The 16,897-nt window shown below is 44.4% G+C and overlaps 2 protein-coding genes and 1 non-coding gene across 6 annotated transcripts in view; 2 read left to right on the top strand and 1 right to left on the bottom strand.

Moving 5' to 3' along the window:
• The window catches only part of PTCD3 (pentatricopeptide repeat domain 3), a 30,300-nt gene extending 22,350 nt beyond the window's left edge, over window positions 1-7,950 (top strand). Inside the window, exons 18-24 of the mRNA XM_052647682.1 lie at window positions 355-433; window positions 554-644; window positions 1,521-1,606; window positions 2,144-2,292; window positions 4,029-4,070; window positions 4,535-4,693; window positions 4,979-7,950. Of these exons, the coding sequence (XP_052503642.1) occupies window positions 355-433; window positions 554-644; window positions 1,521-1,606; window positions 2,144-2,292; window positions 4,029-4,070; window positions 4,535-4,693; window positions 4,979-5,057 (685 nt within the window). The 3' untranslated portion in view covers window positions 5,058-7,950. The remainder of the gene's footprint in view (window positions 1-354; window positions 434-553; window positions 645-1,520; window positions 1,607-2,143; window positions 2,293-4,028; window positions 4,071-4,534; window positions 4,694-4,978) is intronic.
• Window positions 3,477-3,612, top strand: LOC128057103 (small nucleolar RNA SNORD94). Its single transcript, XR_008200284.1, has one exon. It is a non-coding gene; the product is annotated as a small nucleolar RNA SNORD94 (small nucleolar RNA).
• A 2,881-nt stretch (window positions 7,951-10,831) lies between the features above and the next one.
• Window positions 10,832-16,897, bottom strand: part of IMMT (inner membrane mitochondrial protein) — a 38,962-nt gene continuing 32,896 nt past the window's right edge. For all 4 annotated transcript variants that reach the window (XM_052649210.1, XM_052649211.1, XM_052649212.1 and 1 more), the window contains 3 exons: window positions 14,450-14,581; window positions 13,114-13,243; window positions 10,832-11,770 (listed from right to left, as the gene is read on the bottom strand). In XM_052649210.1, the coding sequence (XP_052505170.1) occupies window positions 11,136-11,770; window positions 13,114-13,243; window positions 14,450-14,581 (897 nt within the window). In that variant the 3' untranslated portion in view covers window positions 10,832-11,135. The remainder of the gene's footprint in view (window positions 11,771-13,113; window positions 13,244-14,449; window positions 14,582-16,897) is intronic.

The following is a 16,897-nucleotide window of genomic DNA, read 5'->3' as shown; positions in this document are numbered from 1 at the left end:
ATGTAAGAAGGCAGCCTGTTCATAGGTGCATGGTGGTTCTCTTCCATGTGTCCAGATCCTCTCTTCACATTGAACACTTGTTGAGTAGTATCCTCACTCCTCTCCACCACGAGCTGAGAGTGTATGGCGTTGGCATCAGTGACCAGTTGAAGAGAAGTGTCAAACTGGAAAGTCCAGAAAGCACAGTTAGCAGCACCTCCTGGGTCATGCATTGACCTGTGTCACTTGAAATTGTAACTTATAAATTGTCTTTAAGTTCTGTGTAATATGTCATTATATGACTGTGCTGTAATGTAATCATTCCCCTACTAGGCAGGGATTTTAGACTAAACCTGTTTTCTTTCTCCGTCACAGTTCCAAGTTCTTTAGTTTGCTTTGTCTGATGGAACAAATTGATGTCACCTTGAAGTGGTATAAGGACCTGATACCTTCAGTAAGTGATTCATGACTTAACATTTGTAGATGTTTGTGTGTGTCTTAACATCATTGTAGATGTTTGTGTGTGTCTTTGCTGAGTAATACTTAAAAATGTATTTGTGTTTTTCTTAACCAGGTCTTCTTTCCCCATTCCCAAACATTAATAGATCTTCTCCAAGCATTAGACGTAGCCAATCGACTAGAAATGATTCCTCAGATCTGGAAAGGTCAGTTTCAGTCTGTGTGTCCCGACCCATCTTACTCTGTTGTCTTACGTTTTGATTCACAAGCGTGTTAATGTGGTTAGGGAAGAAAGCTTCCATTTTTTCACTAAATTAAACTCTTTAGTTGAGGTCTCCTTCAGGGTGACTTGCTCATGTTTCATGTTGGATTGCATGAGTAATAGTGGGGTGGAAAGGACTTCAGTTGGTTCCTCTGTGACCAGAAAAGGCTGGGTTTTGTGCACTTGTGTCAGTTACATGGGTCACCCAAGATCGCAACCTGCAAAGCCTGTGCCTTTCATTCACTGGACTGTGATGCATCTCTGTGCTTCAGGAGCGAACAGTGATACTGGTGATAGTATGGTTTCTAAGGAGCAGCCATGACTGTGTGTGTGTGTGTGTTACGCATGTAAACTGACTGCGGAAGATGCTGTAGCTCACCCACTAGGTGACTGTGATCGTAAAATCCGTTCCTGTTTGCCTCAAGTTGACATGAGACACTGAGACCGTAGCCCTGCCGTCCTGCCTTACAAGATTGCTCTGGTGACAATGTACAAGGACCGTTGACGATTCCCACATGCTATAAAACCATGGGGAGCATGAGTCTGCTTGAGTGTGGCGCACATGCTGTTAGCACTTGCCTGGGAGCCAGTTACTGGCGCTGGCTTTCAATACTCTCTGGTCCTTTTCCTATGGTGAATCATGCTAGTTTCTAGAATCCTGGAATACATATCAGCAATGAATTTTCTTATTTTCTTCTCCGTTCCCCCACCCCCCACCCTCTGCCCCAATATGGATGACTGCTAACAATGGACCAAGGTCAAAGAATGTTGGTTTTACATGATGATGATCACGTCTCACTCTGTTCCTTTTTGTTTTAAGATAGTAAAGAATATGGTCATACTTTTCGCAATGACCTAAAAGAAGAGATTCTGATGCTCATGGCAAGGGATCAGCACCCACCAGAGGTAGGCTTGTTTTGCTCTCTTTGTTAGATATACACTAGCCAGCATATCCTCTAATACTGAGCACTTAGGGAGGGTAATTCCCATGGTTTCATCTACTGTGCAGAATTCTGCCACCTAAACCCAGATTTAAATCTACACATCTGACGTCCCTGGCAGTCCAGTGGTTAAGACTCCGCACTTCATAACAGGGGGCCCAAGTTAAGATACTGGATGTGTGTGGTGTGGCTAAAAAGATAAAAACGACACATCTCAACATACCCAACCAATTTGAATACCCTTCCTTCCTTTTTCTTTCCTTTTTTGTCTCTAAAGAGAAAACCCATGGTTGGATTTGAAATACATGGCTAAACAAATTATCACATCAATGTCGGGTGCTTTGCCTTTTTTTGTTGTTGTTAATATGTATGTGCTGTACATGCGATGTGTTCAGATGGTAAGATGCAATGCTCAGAAATTTTAATGGTCCTGTGGAGTCTCCTGTTCTTAAATTGCCATAAAACTAGCGAGGCAGTTCTGCTGACTCTCGGGGCCTCTCAGCTGCAGGCGGCATTTGCTGACTGTGCTGCAGACATCAAATCGACTTACGAAAGCCAAGATGCTAGACAGACTGCTTCAGAGTGGCCAGCCAATTCTCTGAACTACATAGCCATCCTCTTCTTAAGGGCTGGGAGAACCCAGGAAGCCTGGTGAGTACTTGAAACACCACACGTGTCACTGGAAGCATCTCTAATGTGGCTGTGTGATGTGTGGTTTCTCAGGAGACAAACGGGTTTCTGCACAATGAGGTGTTTTTTGGTTTCGTTTTTTCTTTTTTTTTTTTTAATTTTGGTTATGCTGGGTCTTCATTGCTGCACCTGCTTTTCTCTAGTTGCAGGAAGTAGGGCTCCTCTCTGGTTGTGGTGCACAGGTTCTCATTGCGGTAGCTTCTTGTTGTGGAGTGTGGGCTCTCGGGCTTCAGTAATTGTGGCTTCTGGTCTCTAGCGCACAAGTTCAGTAGTTGTGATGCACGGACTTGGTTGCTCCATGGCATGTGGAATCTTCCCACACCAGGGATTGAACCCATGTCTCCTGCATTGGCAGGCAGATTCTTTACCACTGAGCCACCAGGGAAGCCCTGTAATTAGTTTTCTATGGGAACGTCCAAATACTAACTAAAAAGCAAACTTGGGGAAGAAGAATCAATATGCGTGTGTAAGAAAGGGTGTGGTTCAGTGGGCTCAGTCTCTTTATCTTCATTTTCTGTATCTCTAGTCACCTAAATAGAACACAATGACCAGAGAATCTTAATTTTGAAAGTGTTTTGGGCATTGGTATCTCATTTATGCATGGTTTCCCCACAGCCACAGCCCTGGCTTAAAATGTGGGTTGTCTACTGGAACTTGAGGAAAGTGGCATTTACCAGTATCAACTAAACCCAGCCTTGACTAGAGCCCATCATTGGTTTGTGCCACTGTATTCTATTTTTGTGTGTTCTTGTTGGCAGTTCATTCTCATACTCGCTTCTAGTGTTTAATTGTGAATGGAGACTTTATGCATATTCATTTTTCCAAAAGCAGAGAAGTCAACAAAGGAGTACTTGGTTGGGGTGGTCATAGTTGCATGGTTCCACTGTATGTTATTTTGGATGTAAATGTTAGTTGTTAGGACCAGTGAGGGGGTAGTTGTGTATGGTTGTTCCCAAGAGAGGACCTTATGTTGAACATGACTGTCAGTCCAAGGTGTGGGTGTTCGCTCTCTCTAGGAAAAGCTGGTGGAGGCTTTGCTGCCTCAACTGGTCTTGACTGGTGGTGCATCACACAACTTGCTGCACAGCTGCTGACCTGTGATGCCTGGAGTTGTTGACTCGGGCAGGTTGACACACGTTGTGAATCAGGCTGTGATGATTGGCGCAGGGGTACGGACCTCAGCTGATGATGGGAGCTGAGTGTATGTGCTTCCCCTTCATCCTGCATGTGGCAGGATGCTGGTGAGCACTTACATGAGACTCGTGCCTTAATCTGAGCCTGCTCTTCATAATGTCGGCTTAAGACACGCTGGATCACGAAAGAGAGGAGATTATACGGCATTTGCCTCCCTCCCTTCCCTCTGCCCACGTGATACATTCCCTCCCTGGGGGGACTGAAGTGATCCTCTAGAGGAGGGTGAACCCCAGCAATTCTCAACGCTCATAACAAAACACATTTGCCTGTGCAGCGTGTCATGTTCACACATGAAGTTGGAGAAGAGGGTTGAGGCACCTGGAGTGATTCTTATGTAGAGATGAGGCTGGGAGCTGGTAGGGCTTCCAGATGTTTGTCTCCAGGAGCTTCCACTGTAGGTGCAAGGACACTTAGTGTCTGCGTCCGGAAGAATAGCTCTGGTCACTCGATTGCCATCTGTTCTGTTACTGTTCCTAATCTCTTTCCTATCTCATCTTGAACAGGAAAATGCTGGGGCTTTTCAGGAAACATAATAAGATCCCCAGGTAAGTTCAAGTTAACAGGCCTTCGTGCATACATCCTAGATTAGCCATGTAGGTTTCACTCTTACAGGGTGGGTGGTGGTGTGGAATTTCTCATGTACCTTAGTGGTGGCAATTGGGCACTTTTCTGTTAGGCAAGCAAATGGACAGTCACTCTCACCATCTAAGGCATCCTGAGGCAAGTGCAGTTTTCTTACTCTGTGCTTAGTGGTCACAGCATGTTGTTAATATACTGTGGATAGATCCACATTCAGCATGCTGAATCATGTTGAAGATGGTAAATTTAATGATGAAGATGTTGAGGATGAAGGCATGTTGAATTAACAGTATTCATTATCTCATTAGCCCTTTAAAGTTAAACTTCATGTAACTGTCTCCAAAGCTACCGATCTTTGTAAGATACTAGATTCTGTATGTAAATCTGTGAGGGGCGTAGCTAGCAGATGTTGACATTTTGTCTTTTACAGGAATGAGTTGCTGAATGAGTTTATGGATAGTGCCAAAGCATCCAGCAGCCCGGCCCAGGCCATTGAGGTCATTAAGCTGGCAAATTCCTTCAGCCTGCCTATTTGTGAGGGCCTCACCCAGAGGTTAATTGCCGACTTCACCCTCAGCCAAGAACAGAAGTAAGTGGGCTCTTGGGCTCTGGGTCATCACCATGAAGAAAAGTTAAGAGATGAAGCAGCCCATCTATCTGCCCATTCACATGTCTGTAGCTTTCCACCCCTGAATTCCCTTTCTTCACAGAAAGTCAGGATGTGTTGGTTTAATGCTGTTTTTTGTCATACGCGTCAGGGAGGCCTATACATTGACTTACTGGATCTTGTCCTCTGTTGCTATAGTGCAGCTGTAGAGACCCCAGCCCCCAAGCCGGAGTTTCAGTGTGACCCTCCTATTTATTTTTCTTACAGGGAAGCCCTGGGAGACCTAACCACACTGACCAGTGACAGCGATAGTGAAAGTGATAGCGATACCAGCGAAGACAAATAGAAAGTGTGTGAATCAGGAGCAGCTATGACCAAGCCTAGCTGTGATTACACTGGATACCTAAGATGTTAATATCTGTAATATGAAGAAAACGGTACAGATTTGGTGAACCTTGAAATACAGTTGATACACACTGGCTTGTTTAGGTTAAATTCCCAGGCTAGCCACCTGTGTGAGGGTTACCACATGGAGAGAAGCAGTGCCGCTGTTCTCACTTCTATGGACACATTGTGGGGTGTGCAGCTCGTTTGAGCACACCTGCGGCAGGCATCTTGTGAGCTGACGTCAGCGCCATTTGCCCTCCCCTGCTGTGGACTGTACCCTTTGTTGGCTGATGCTGTGACAGTGGCCCTTCCTCCAGTTCACAGAAAGAGTCTAAAGGAAGATTTTGTGCAGTTTCATCACATTGATACGGGGTTAATAGTATCCCAAGTTCAGGGATGTTTGTATGTGGAACATGGTGCATCTGAGAACTGAACAATCACAGGACTTTAGGCTGCACAGCTGGGAAGGTGAAAGCTGTAAATAAATCTTGTGACTGAGGTATGTGTATATGCATCTGCCTTCTTTCTGCACACCCCAGTCTCCCAGTAGGCTTGGGGCTGACACAGGTGTGTCCTCTCCCCCTTTCTCTGAGCGTGCTGGCACCTTCTTCACGTGTGCTGTGCTTCCAGTGATCTGAATGAAGGCTTGTGAAAAGAGGACTCAAGTGTTTCTTAGACATGACTGCCTGTTGCTGGTTATCAAATCATGTAAGTGTACCTGGTCATGATGTAAAGCTGTTTTACTGCTGGTAACAGGACCTGCTGTGAGACAGCAGTCATTAGTGTGGACGGGTAAGGCAAGGTTTATCATTTAGAATCATTTAGATCTTAGTGGAGGAGTGGCAGTATACCAGAGAAATGGGCTTATTTCTTTGCGATAAGGCAGTGTGTTAGGGCATGGGATGCTGAAATGAAAGGTACGCAGAGGAGGATGGGAGGTGCTGAAGGAGTCTCCAGCCTGGCTCAGGGAGACTAACCTATAAAAGAATGCTGTCTAGCTGACCTGCACAACCATGGGCTTTATAAAAGATTTTAGAAAGGTGAAACCCAAGAACAGTTTTATAGAGCTCAGAAAGACTTGAGGGACTTCCCTGGTGGTAGAGTGAATAAGAGTCCACCTGCCAGTGCAGAGAACATGGGTTTCATCCCTGGTCCAGAAGATTCCACATGCGGCTGAGCAACTAAGCCTGTGCACCACATACTGAGCCTGTGAGCTGGTGCTAGAGTGGCCGCTGCTATCCACAACTAGAGAAAAGCCTCCAGCAGCAAAGAACTAGCACACCCCAAAATTAACCCCAGTTCAGTTCAGTCGCTCAGTCGGTCCGACTCTTTGCGACCCCATGAATCGCAGCATGCCAGGCCTCCCTGTCCATCACCAACTCCCGGAGTTCACTCAGATTCATGTCCATCGAGTCAGTGATGCCATCCAGCCATCTCATTCTCTGTCGTCCGCTTCTCCTGCCCCCAATCCCTCCCAGCATCAGAGTCTTTTCCAATGAGTCAACTCTTCGCATGCCAACATCCACTGGATCATGGAAAAAGCAAGAGTTCCAGAAAAACATCTATTTCTGCTTGATTGACTATGCCGAAGCCTTCTGACTGTGTGGATCACAATAAACTGGAAAATTCTGAAAGAAATGGGAATACCAGACCACCTAACCTGCCTCTTGAGAAATCTGTATGCAGGTCAGGAAGCAACAGTTAGAAATGGACATGGAACAAGACTGGTTCCAAATAGAAAAAGGAGTGCGTCAAGGCTGTATATTGTCACCCTGCTTATTTAACTTCTATGCAGAGTACATCATGAGAAACGCTGGACTGGAAGAAGCACAAGATGGAATCAAGATTGCCGGGAGAAATATTAATAACCTCAGATATGCAGATGACACCACCCTTATGGCAGAAAGTGAAGAGGAACTAAAAAAACCCCAACCCAGGCCTAAACAGTCTACTGGATTCCCAAATCAAAGGACATTAGATGCCATGCAGACTTGACTATAACAATCATTAGCTGGTATCAGTTCAGTTGCTCAGTTGTGTTCACCTCTGCAGCATGCCATGGACTGCAGCACACCAGGTTTCCCTGTCCATTACCAACTCCCGGAGTTTACCCAAACTCATGTCCACTGAGTTGGTGATGCCATCCAACCGTCTCATCCTCTGTTGTCCCCTTCTCCCACCTTCAATCTTTCCCAGCATTGGAGTCTTTTTAGATGAATCAGCTCTTCGCATCAGATGGCCAAAGTATTGGAGTTTCAGCTTCAACATCAGTCCTTCCAATGAATACCCAGGACTGATTTCCTTCAGGATGGACTGATTGCGTCTCCTTGCAGTACAAGGGACTCTCAAGAGTCTTCCAACACCACAGTTCAAAAGTATCAATTCTTCAGTGCTCAGCCTTTATAGTCCAACTCTCACATCCATACATGACCACTGGAAAAACCATAGCCTTGACTAGATGGACCTTTGTTGGCAAAGTAATGTCTCTGCTTTTTAATAGGCTGTCTAGGTTGGTCATAACTTTCCTGCCAAGGAGTAAGCATCTTTTAATTTCATGGCTGCAGTCACCATCTGCAGTGATTTTGGAGCCCCAAAAAATAAAGTCTGTTTTATTTGCCATGAAGTGATGGGGCCGGATGCCATGATCTTAGTTTTCTGAATGTTGAGCTTTAAGCCAACTTTTTCACTCTTCTCTTTCATAAAAAGGCTCTTTAGTTCTTCACTTTCTGCTGTAAGGGTGGTGTCATCTGCATATCTGAGGTTATTGATATTTCTCCTGGCAACCTTGATCCCAGCTTGTGCATTTGATCCCAGCCCAGCGTTTCTCATGATGTATTCTGCATATAAGTTAAATAAATGAAGCAAAAGTAGATGTTGTTCTGGAACTCTCGTTTTTTCGATGATCCAGCTGATGTTGGCAGTTTGATATTTGATTCATCTGCCTTTTCTAAATCCAGCTTGAAAATCTGGTCACGGTTCACATACTGTTGAAGCCTGGCTTGGGGAATTTTGAGCATTACTTTACTAGTGTGTGAGATGAGTCCAACTGTGTGGTAGTTTGAGCATTCTTTGGCATTGCCTTTGGGATTGGAATGAAAACTGACCTTTTCCAGTCCTGTGGCCACTGCTGAGTTTTCCAGATTTGCTGGCATATTGAGTGTGGCACTTTCACAGCATCATCTTTTAGGACTTGAAAGAGCTCAACTGGAATTCCATCACCTCCACTAGCTTTTTTCATAGTGATGCTTCCTAAGGCCCAATTGACTTCACATTCCAGGATGTCTGGCTCTTGGTGAGTGATCACACCATCATGGTTATCTGGGTCCTGAAGATCTTTTTTGTGTAGTTCTTCTGTGTATTCTTGCCACCTCTTCTTAATATCTTCTGCTTCTGTTAGGTCCATACCATTTCTGTCCTTTATTGTGCTCATCTTTGCATGAAATGTTCCCTTGGTATCTGATTTTCTTGAAGAGATCTCTAGTCTTTCCCATTCTGTTGTTTTCCTCTATTTCTTTGCACTGATCACTGAGGAAGGCTTTCTTCTCTCTCCTTGCTCGTCTTTGGAACTCTGCATTCAGATGCTTAGATCTTTCCTTTTCTCCTTTGCCTTTTGCTTTTTTCTCAGCTATTTGAAAGGCCTCATCAGACCACCATTTTGCCTTTTTGCTTTTTTCTTGGGGATGGTCTTGATCACTGCATCCTGTACAATGTCACACACCTCCATCCATAGTTCTTCACACACTGTATCTAATCCCTTGAATCTATTTGTCACTTCCACTGTATAATCATAAGGGATTTTATTTAGGTCAAACCTGAATGGTCTCATGGTTTTCCCTACTTCAATTTAAGTCTGAATTTGGCAATAAGGAGGAATTCGCCATCCATCTGAGCCAGTCAGCTCCTGGTCTTTTTTTTTGCTGACTGTATAAAGCTGCTCCATCTTTGGCTGCAAAGAATATAATCAATCTGACTTCAGTGTTGACCATCCGGTGATGTCCATGTGTACAGTCTTCTCTTGTGTTGTTGGAAGAGGGTGTTTGCTATGACCAGTGCATTTTCTTGGCAAAACTCTTAAACCTTTGACCTGCTTCATTTTGTACCCCAAGGCCAAATTTGCCTGTTACTCCAGGTATTTCTTGACTTCCTACTTTTGCATTCCAGTCCCCTATAATGAAGAGGACATCTTTTTGGGGTGTTAGTTCTAGAAGGTCTCGTAGGTCTTCAAAGAACTGTTGAACTTCTTCAGCATTACTGGTCGGGCACAGACTTTGATTACTACGTGTGATATTGAATGGTTTTCCTTGGAAACTAACAGAACATTCTGTTGTTTTTGAGATTGTATCCAAGTACTGAATTTTGGACTCTTTTGTTGACTATGAGGGCTACTCCATTTCTTCCTGCCCACAGTAATAGATAAAATGGTCATCTGAGTTAAATTCACCCATTCCAGTCCATTTTAGTTCACTGATTCCTAAAATGTCGATGTTCACTCTTGCTATCTCCTGTTTGACCACTTCCAATTTGCCTTGATTCATGGACCTAACGTTCCAGGTTCCTATGCAATATTGCTCTTTACAGCATCGGACTTTACTTCCATCACCCGTCACATCCACAACTGGGTGTTGTTTTTGCTTTGGCTCTCTCTTCATTCTTTCTGGAATTATTTCTCCATTCTTCTCCAGTAGCAGATTGGGCCCCTACCAACCTGGGGAGTGTCATACCTTTTTGCCTTTTCATACTGCTCATGTAACAATCATCAGCTGGTATACTCCTGCAGAAATATATAATCATCTCCTTTTTTCATGATTTTCAGGTATGTTGCTCAGATTAAAATGCCTCTTCAATAATCTGTTTATGAACACATGCCTCCACAAAATTATGATTTTGGAAAAAAATGTTGACAGTAATTTCATGAAATGAAAAATAAAAGATAAAACATTTGTTAATGCTTACCCACTAGGAAATTGTTCTAGTCTTCAGAGAAGCAAGGTAAGCAAGTTCTCTGGGTCTGACAGCAATCCAGTTCAAATCCCTTTAAGATTCCAGGCTCACCACCCCACTTCATTGGAGAGATTCACAGTCCACACACCAAACAGGAACAAGGGCAGCTACCAGGGTGTCAGAACTCAGAGCCAGGAACTCTTCTGAGGGCTGTGGCATTAATTTGTGGGCAGAGAAGAGACCAACATTTCTCTATGCCACAGACCAGAAGAGAGTGCATCACAAGTAGAAAAGAGGGACTTCCCTGGTGGTCCAGTGGCTAAGATGCCACGTTCCCAATGCACAGAGCCTGGGTTCGATCCTAGGTTAGGGAATAAGATCCCACGTGCCCCAACCAAGAGTTTGCATGACACAACTAAAGATCCCATGTGTCGCAACCAAGACCTGGCACAGCCAAATAAACGATGCTAACAATAAAGAAGGAGTGGCTCCAGAAACTGTTTCAGGTACACACGCACATCAGGGTGTGTGTGACTGTATTGTGCCCCAGTGGGAAACACAGTTTTCCCCTGTGGTAGCAATGAAAGTTTGGGATACACACTATTTCCAGTGCCTTTGAATCACTGGAATGATATATTTCCAATTGTAAATATAGTGCCATTTTGGCTTATCTATATAACCCAACTCACAGCCTAGAAACTGAGCACCCAGGAGTTCCTACTTCTGTTGCTGCTTCTTAAGGAAATTTTCTATATACACAACAAACCAGAAATGGTACTTTTTGAAACGGGATAAGCTACTCAGTTTTCATCTTTTTATTTTATTCAGTTTGCTCCAAGGGCAAAATCAATAGTAATAGTGATCACAAACATTTGACTGGCTCACCAGCCTGATCAGTAAAACCTGAAGAACAGAAAATGTTACACAAGTTGCAAATAAAATACTCCTGGAGTGGACTGACATGATAGCAGGTGGATGCAACAGGTGTTAACATTTGCAACAGTACTCGTAACTTTCTCACTTCTAGACAATTCTAAGACCCTGTTGCAAACCCTTCAGGTGTTACTGCCGATTTCCTCTGATACAGAACATGACTTTACGGGACTCTTCCTAGGCCTTCCTGCTGTTGCACTTGAGTGGTCCCTATCCCCACAGCACTGGCATATGCTGTCAGGATCTCTACTATCTGCCTGGTTTCCAGGGTCACACGGGCTTCCTTTAGCCAGCCCTGGGCCGCTCGTCTGGACTCCCCTTTCAGCTGATTGACGAACTTTGCTGCCAGCTCCAGGTCGCCGTGCTCAAGGCAATAGGAGGCGTATGACAGGAGCGTAAACGTATCTGCATCCTCAGGGCAGAGCTCTGCTGGCGGCTTCAGCTGCTGAGGGGGGAACAGGAGCAGGGACTGTATGTAGGAGAGGAAGTACTGGTATAAGCTATTTCTGGTCTCATCGATCATGGCTACCCTGCGGGCCAGTTTCTGGACGGCATAGAAACGGACTCTAAGGGTCTCTTCACTGTACACCCCACGGGTCAGGGACTCTGGAGGGAGGGCCGCGGTTAGTGCCTGGGCAAATTCACTGTCGGAGCAGCTGGCTCGGATGGCCTCAACCGCACTGCCCAGGGGAACCGTGGGCAGGTCTGCAGACGCTGTCTTCATGCGGTACCTCAGGGCCTCCACTGAGAGCCAGAGCTGGTGCACTTTTCGGGCCTCCTCCTCAGCAACTGCATGACCTACAAAAAAAGACAGAGACTGTTTTCCCCACTTGACTACAAGTCTGTCTCATACATGCAGAGAACTGATGCACCTTCAACAAGCTGAGTCCACAAAAGGGGAAGATGGGGCTGGACAGAACCTCTGCCTCGCCCGTCCCACCACTTGCTTCTGGTGCAGTCTTTCCTAGCCGGCCTCTTCACATGAGGACACCAGTCACGACATACTTGGCTGAGGACTTTGTGGTGGGGGGGGTTTTTTGTACACAAATTTTCATCACAACTTTATTTGTAATCACTGGAAACAACCCAATGTCCATCAGTGGCTGAGGACTTGTTTTGACTACAGCCCTGGAGGGAACGGGGCAGATGGATGTACACAGGTGAGTCTCCCTTCCCTCTCCCTGTGACATCTGGGACAATGCATGGTATCTAATTCAGATATGTTTATCTCCAGAAATGTTTGAGAAAGAAACACACCTCTTCTACTAGGCTAAGACTTCTACTAAGGCCATCAGAAACTTCCTGCAAAGGAATGGGACGCTACTGGATCCTGAAATTTCATGAGTACTCAGTTTGTTCTACTAATCTGACAAAAAAAAAGGCTCCATCACACCCCAAAGAAGCCCATTTCATTAATCACATCTTCACTGTCAGGACATTTCCCTCTCAGTGCGGCCCATGGAGGCTTCAGTATTAACTACTGTCCATCTGGTGGGTAGAACAGCAAATCACCCCCAGCTAACCCTGTGACAGCAGGGCTGGACATGGGTCAGCAGAGCCTTGCGGGTAAGCATGCCACAACACTGACCTTTTCTCCACTTGGTGTGTGGGACACAACCAAAGTGTGTAGGGTAAACTGCCATGTAAACAGTGACCTCATGCTGGTCACATAATGAGCTAACTGCAAGGTATTTTAGGTTTAAGTTTTAGATTCCTTAAGTTTTAGGCTTCCCTGGTGGCTCAGATGGTAAATTTGCCTGCAATGCGGGAATCCTGAGTTTGATCCCTAGGTCAGGAAGATCCCCTGGAGGAGGGCATGGCAACCCACTCTAGTATTCTTGCCTGGAGAGTCCATGGACAGATGAGCCTGGTAGGCTACAGGCCATGGGGTCACAAAGAACTGGACACGACTCAGTGACCAACACTTTAACTTTTAGATTCCTTTAAGTTTCCTCTCACAGCTCTGTAATCCAAACTTAACCAAATCTGATGCTAATTTTCTAAGAAATGAATAAAACTTATTAGAGTGACTTTGGCATCTTCATTCCCTAATGTCAATGCAGGTACACCATTATCCTTGTAACGAGAATTTAAGAAGCAGGGCTGAATGAACTCAGCTGTAAGAGGTTCCACATGCTTACTCTGAACGGCCTGCTCGATTCCTCTCAGTCTGGCATAGGCAGTGTTTATATCCAGAGTAAAGTTGTCAACCTGCTCCTGGCTGAGCCGACGAAACTGTAATTCTTGTTCAGCAAGTTTCTCAGACAGGTCCTGAAATTATAAATAGTTGACAAAAAGTGATGCTACCTCCATGTATGTCACTGATTGGGTCACTAAGTCTTCCAACAACTGCTATGTTCAAAAGCAAAAAGGGCCTTTATCTCAAAACAGGTGTCACAGAACTCCTACAGTGTGTGTCAAGTTTCAAAAATTTCTTAAAATTTATAGCTGATGTTTAATTTTAATCTTCTACAAATTTACAGGTGGAACCTAATATTAAGAGGAAGAAGACCAGAAGGAAGAAGTCTATTAAAATGAGAAAGTGACAACTTTAGAAAATAAAGTAACTATATAGCCACCCATATTTACATTCAATTCAGTATCTTCTTGAGTTCATTTTTTTTCTCAGAAAAATATGCAACAAATAGAATTTAAAGTAATACACCTTTTCCTATCGGCATAAATTTTAATTTTCCAGAAGCTTTCCTTAGTTAGAAAACCTCATTTCCTTCTTGTGAGACAAGATAATAAGTTAATGTATTATAAAACGGCCTGAGTAGAAACTAATTATTTTCTGTATTTCCAAACTTCACCTCTCTGGGATGTTTCCTCAGATATAAAAATCAGAACTACTACGTAATCCACAGTTTGTGGAGATAAAGCAGGATATGCATGTGCCAAGTATCATCACCTGCATACCTGAAACCCCTGTACCAACACTCCTTAAAGCTCTGAAGTCTCCAAATGACTAGGACATAGATATAAAACACATATCTGATCACACAGGGACACCTTAATGTAAAAAGGAGCAGATTTGCAAATATACAAAAGCCCACCACTTTACCCACCCACCCCCCAACCAGGACTTACCTGGTGGTCCAGTGGTTAAGAATCTGCCTTGCAATGCTGGGCACTAGGGTTTGATCCCTGGTCAGGGAACTAAGATCCCACATGCTGAGGAGCAACTAAGTCTGCTGGCTCAACTACTGAGCCTGCACACCACAACTTGAGTCTGGGAGCCTCACAAAGATCCCACATGCTGCAACTAAGACCCAACGCAGCCAAATCAATGAATATTTACAAGACAAAAAAGCTCCCCCCTCCCCTGCACTCCACAATGGGTACCATTAGAAACTTTTCTCCATGCTTCCACACCTCATATGAAAGCACGTGGAGACGTTAGATGAAAGCAGAGACTATAACATAAATGGGAAAAGACGGTTGAAGAGGAGACAATGCTTTACAACAGGTCCTCACCTGCTCAAACTCATACTTCAATTCCTGCTCTTGGACCCTAAGGACGTCTCGTAAGTGATCAGTGTGGGCAGCAGCCTGCCGGCGAAGCTGGGTTCTCATTTCATTCTCCATGGCGTCTCTGACTTCCTCTACCTGTGAAGCCAAGCACAGTAATGAGGAGTTCTCAAATCTGCACAAATGCTTATGCAAACGAGAAAGACCAATAACCACGATGATGGCAGCTTCTTGGTCTGGAACCCCTATGATTGGCCGTGAATGTGAACACACTCTATACTTCGAATGCTAATATGAATCAGAAAGCTAAGTGTGGGGAAGCGACTCATATAAGGTCACACAGCTATGTCACATGGCTATAGCAAAATCAGATTCAAACAGGGGCTTCTTTGACCCCTCCCTCAAACTTGTGTTTCCTCCATATCACCGAGCTGTCTCCTAAACAAACACTGTAATTTCCTGAATCACAAACTCCCCTGGGAATTAGGAAATCCAAGGTCATTGAAAAAACAACTATAAAGATTTGAGATCAAACACAGCTTCACTGCAACCATCTGTGTGCCCTCAGGGAAATTATTCATCATCTGTCTCCATTCTATCCTCTGTGAATAATAATGCCTACCATGCAGAAGTGTTAAGAAAATTAACAAATATCTGGCAGTTATTGAACACAATCTCTCTCAACAAAGAAAGCTTCTCTGAAACTGCTGATTTTCATATGAATTTAGATTCACACAGGCCAAGTCAAGGCAAAACTGGAAAGTCTATCAAGTCTGGCTTAATAATTAGACATGGATCATGCTACAAATTACTTAACACTAATTACTTGGAATTCATAACTTAATTTTTCTCAGAAACAATACAGTTAATGAATGAATCCATTCAGTCAATGGATAAATATTTATGAAGTGCCTGTCCTGTGCCAAGAACTGCCCACTATAAGCGTGAATGAAATGGTGCTCAAGGTAGACAAACTTCTCGCACTATTGCCAAGGTATACATTTCAAGAGAGGAATGAGTGACATCTCAGACTATGATACCTGTTTTTAAGAAAATAAATAGGGCAATAGATGAAAAAGTAATACAGAGGCTCTCCTCTAGAGGGAAGGGAATAGGAATGGGAGCATTTAGTTGTTGGTCAGTCACTCAGTCGTGTCCAACTCTTTGCAACCCCATGGACTGCAGCATGCCAGGCCTCCCTGTCCATTACCAACTCCCAGGGTTTGCTCAAACTCATGTCCATTGAGTTGGTGATGCCATCCAACCATCTCATCCTCTACTACCCTCTTCTCCTTCTGCCTTCAAAAAGATGTAGTCAAGGCACCAAAACAACATCAACAAAAAAACTCAGGGAACCTGAGAAATAAAACAAATAAGGGAGGGAGCCTGGCTCACAGCAAACAGGAATGAGATCAAGGGCTTTCCAGGTGTAAGTTATGAATTTGGATTTTATATTAAATGCAGTGGGCAGTCAGTGGAGAATTTTCAACAGCACAGTGTCTGATGAGAATATATTATATAAATAAAGACCACCTGCCTGTGTAAACAAAGAAAGATGGGTATGCAAACAGGGAACCTGCCAAGAAGACAATGTGGATTAAGGTGGTGGTGACTGAGAGAGAGACTAGTGGAGAGTTTGGGGATTTACTCTTGATGCAGAGCTTGGCAGATTCTCAGTGGCCTGAACATGAAAGTTGATGGAAACACCTAACTGGGCACAATTTCTAGCTTGATGAACTGAGTGCATGGAGATTTATTCAGAGAGAAACAAGCTGAGGGGCTGGAAAAAAAGTTGCACAGAATCAAGAAATTTGTTTTGAACATGAAATGACTACTGAAAATCCAGCTGGAGTCATCAAGTCAGCCCAAAAAACCAAGGCAGAGGTCAGAGCCTGCAAAATAAATGTCAGTGACATTGGCCACAGATCTAACTAAGAGCACCTGGAGGCAGCAAGATGGATAAAAGGTTTCAGGACAATGCGAATGCACGCTGATATTTGAAAGGCTGAGCAACAGAGGCCAAAGAGTGTCAGCCAGGTGGGGGAAGGGCCGGCAGAGTGTGGTATCTGGCAGTCTAAGGAAGAAAGCACTTTTAGGAATAAGTGGCCAGCTGTGCAGCTGAGAATACCCGAAGGTAGAATGAGTAGCAAGGTTCCTAATCAGTCAGTAGACACCTCTTTAATACACAGTGTGCACAGGCAGAAGACCACAGCTATTTCATCCATGCTTAACTACCAACCACTCAGAAACACTCAGAAAAAAATATTCTCAGAATCCAGTAGGGACTCCTGGGCTTCCCAGGTAGCTCAGTGGTAAAGAACCCGCCTGCCAATGCATGAGACACGGGTTCGATCCCTGGATTGGGAAGATCTCCTGGAGAAGGAAACGGCAACCCACTCCAGTATTCTTGCCTGGGAAAGCCCATGGATGGAGGAGCCTGGCAGGCTATAGTCC

The sequence above is a fragment of the Budorcas taxicolor genome, chromosome 11 (assembly GCF_023091745.1).
Source record: "Budorcas taxicolor isolate Tak-1 chromosome 11, Takin1.1, whole genome shotgun sequence".
NCBI classification, from domain to species: Eukaryota; Metazoa; Chordata; class Mammalia; order Artiodactyla; family Bovidae; genus Budorcas; species Budorcas taxicolor.
This window is presented reverse-complemented; position numbering and strand designations above follow the sequence as displayed.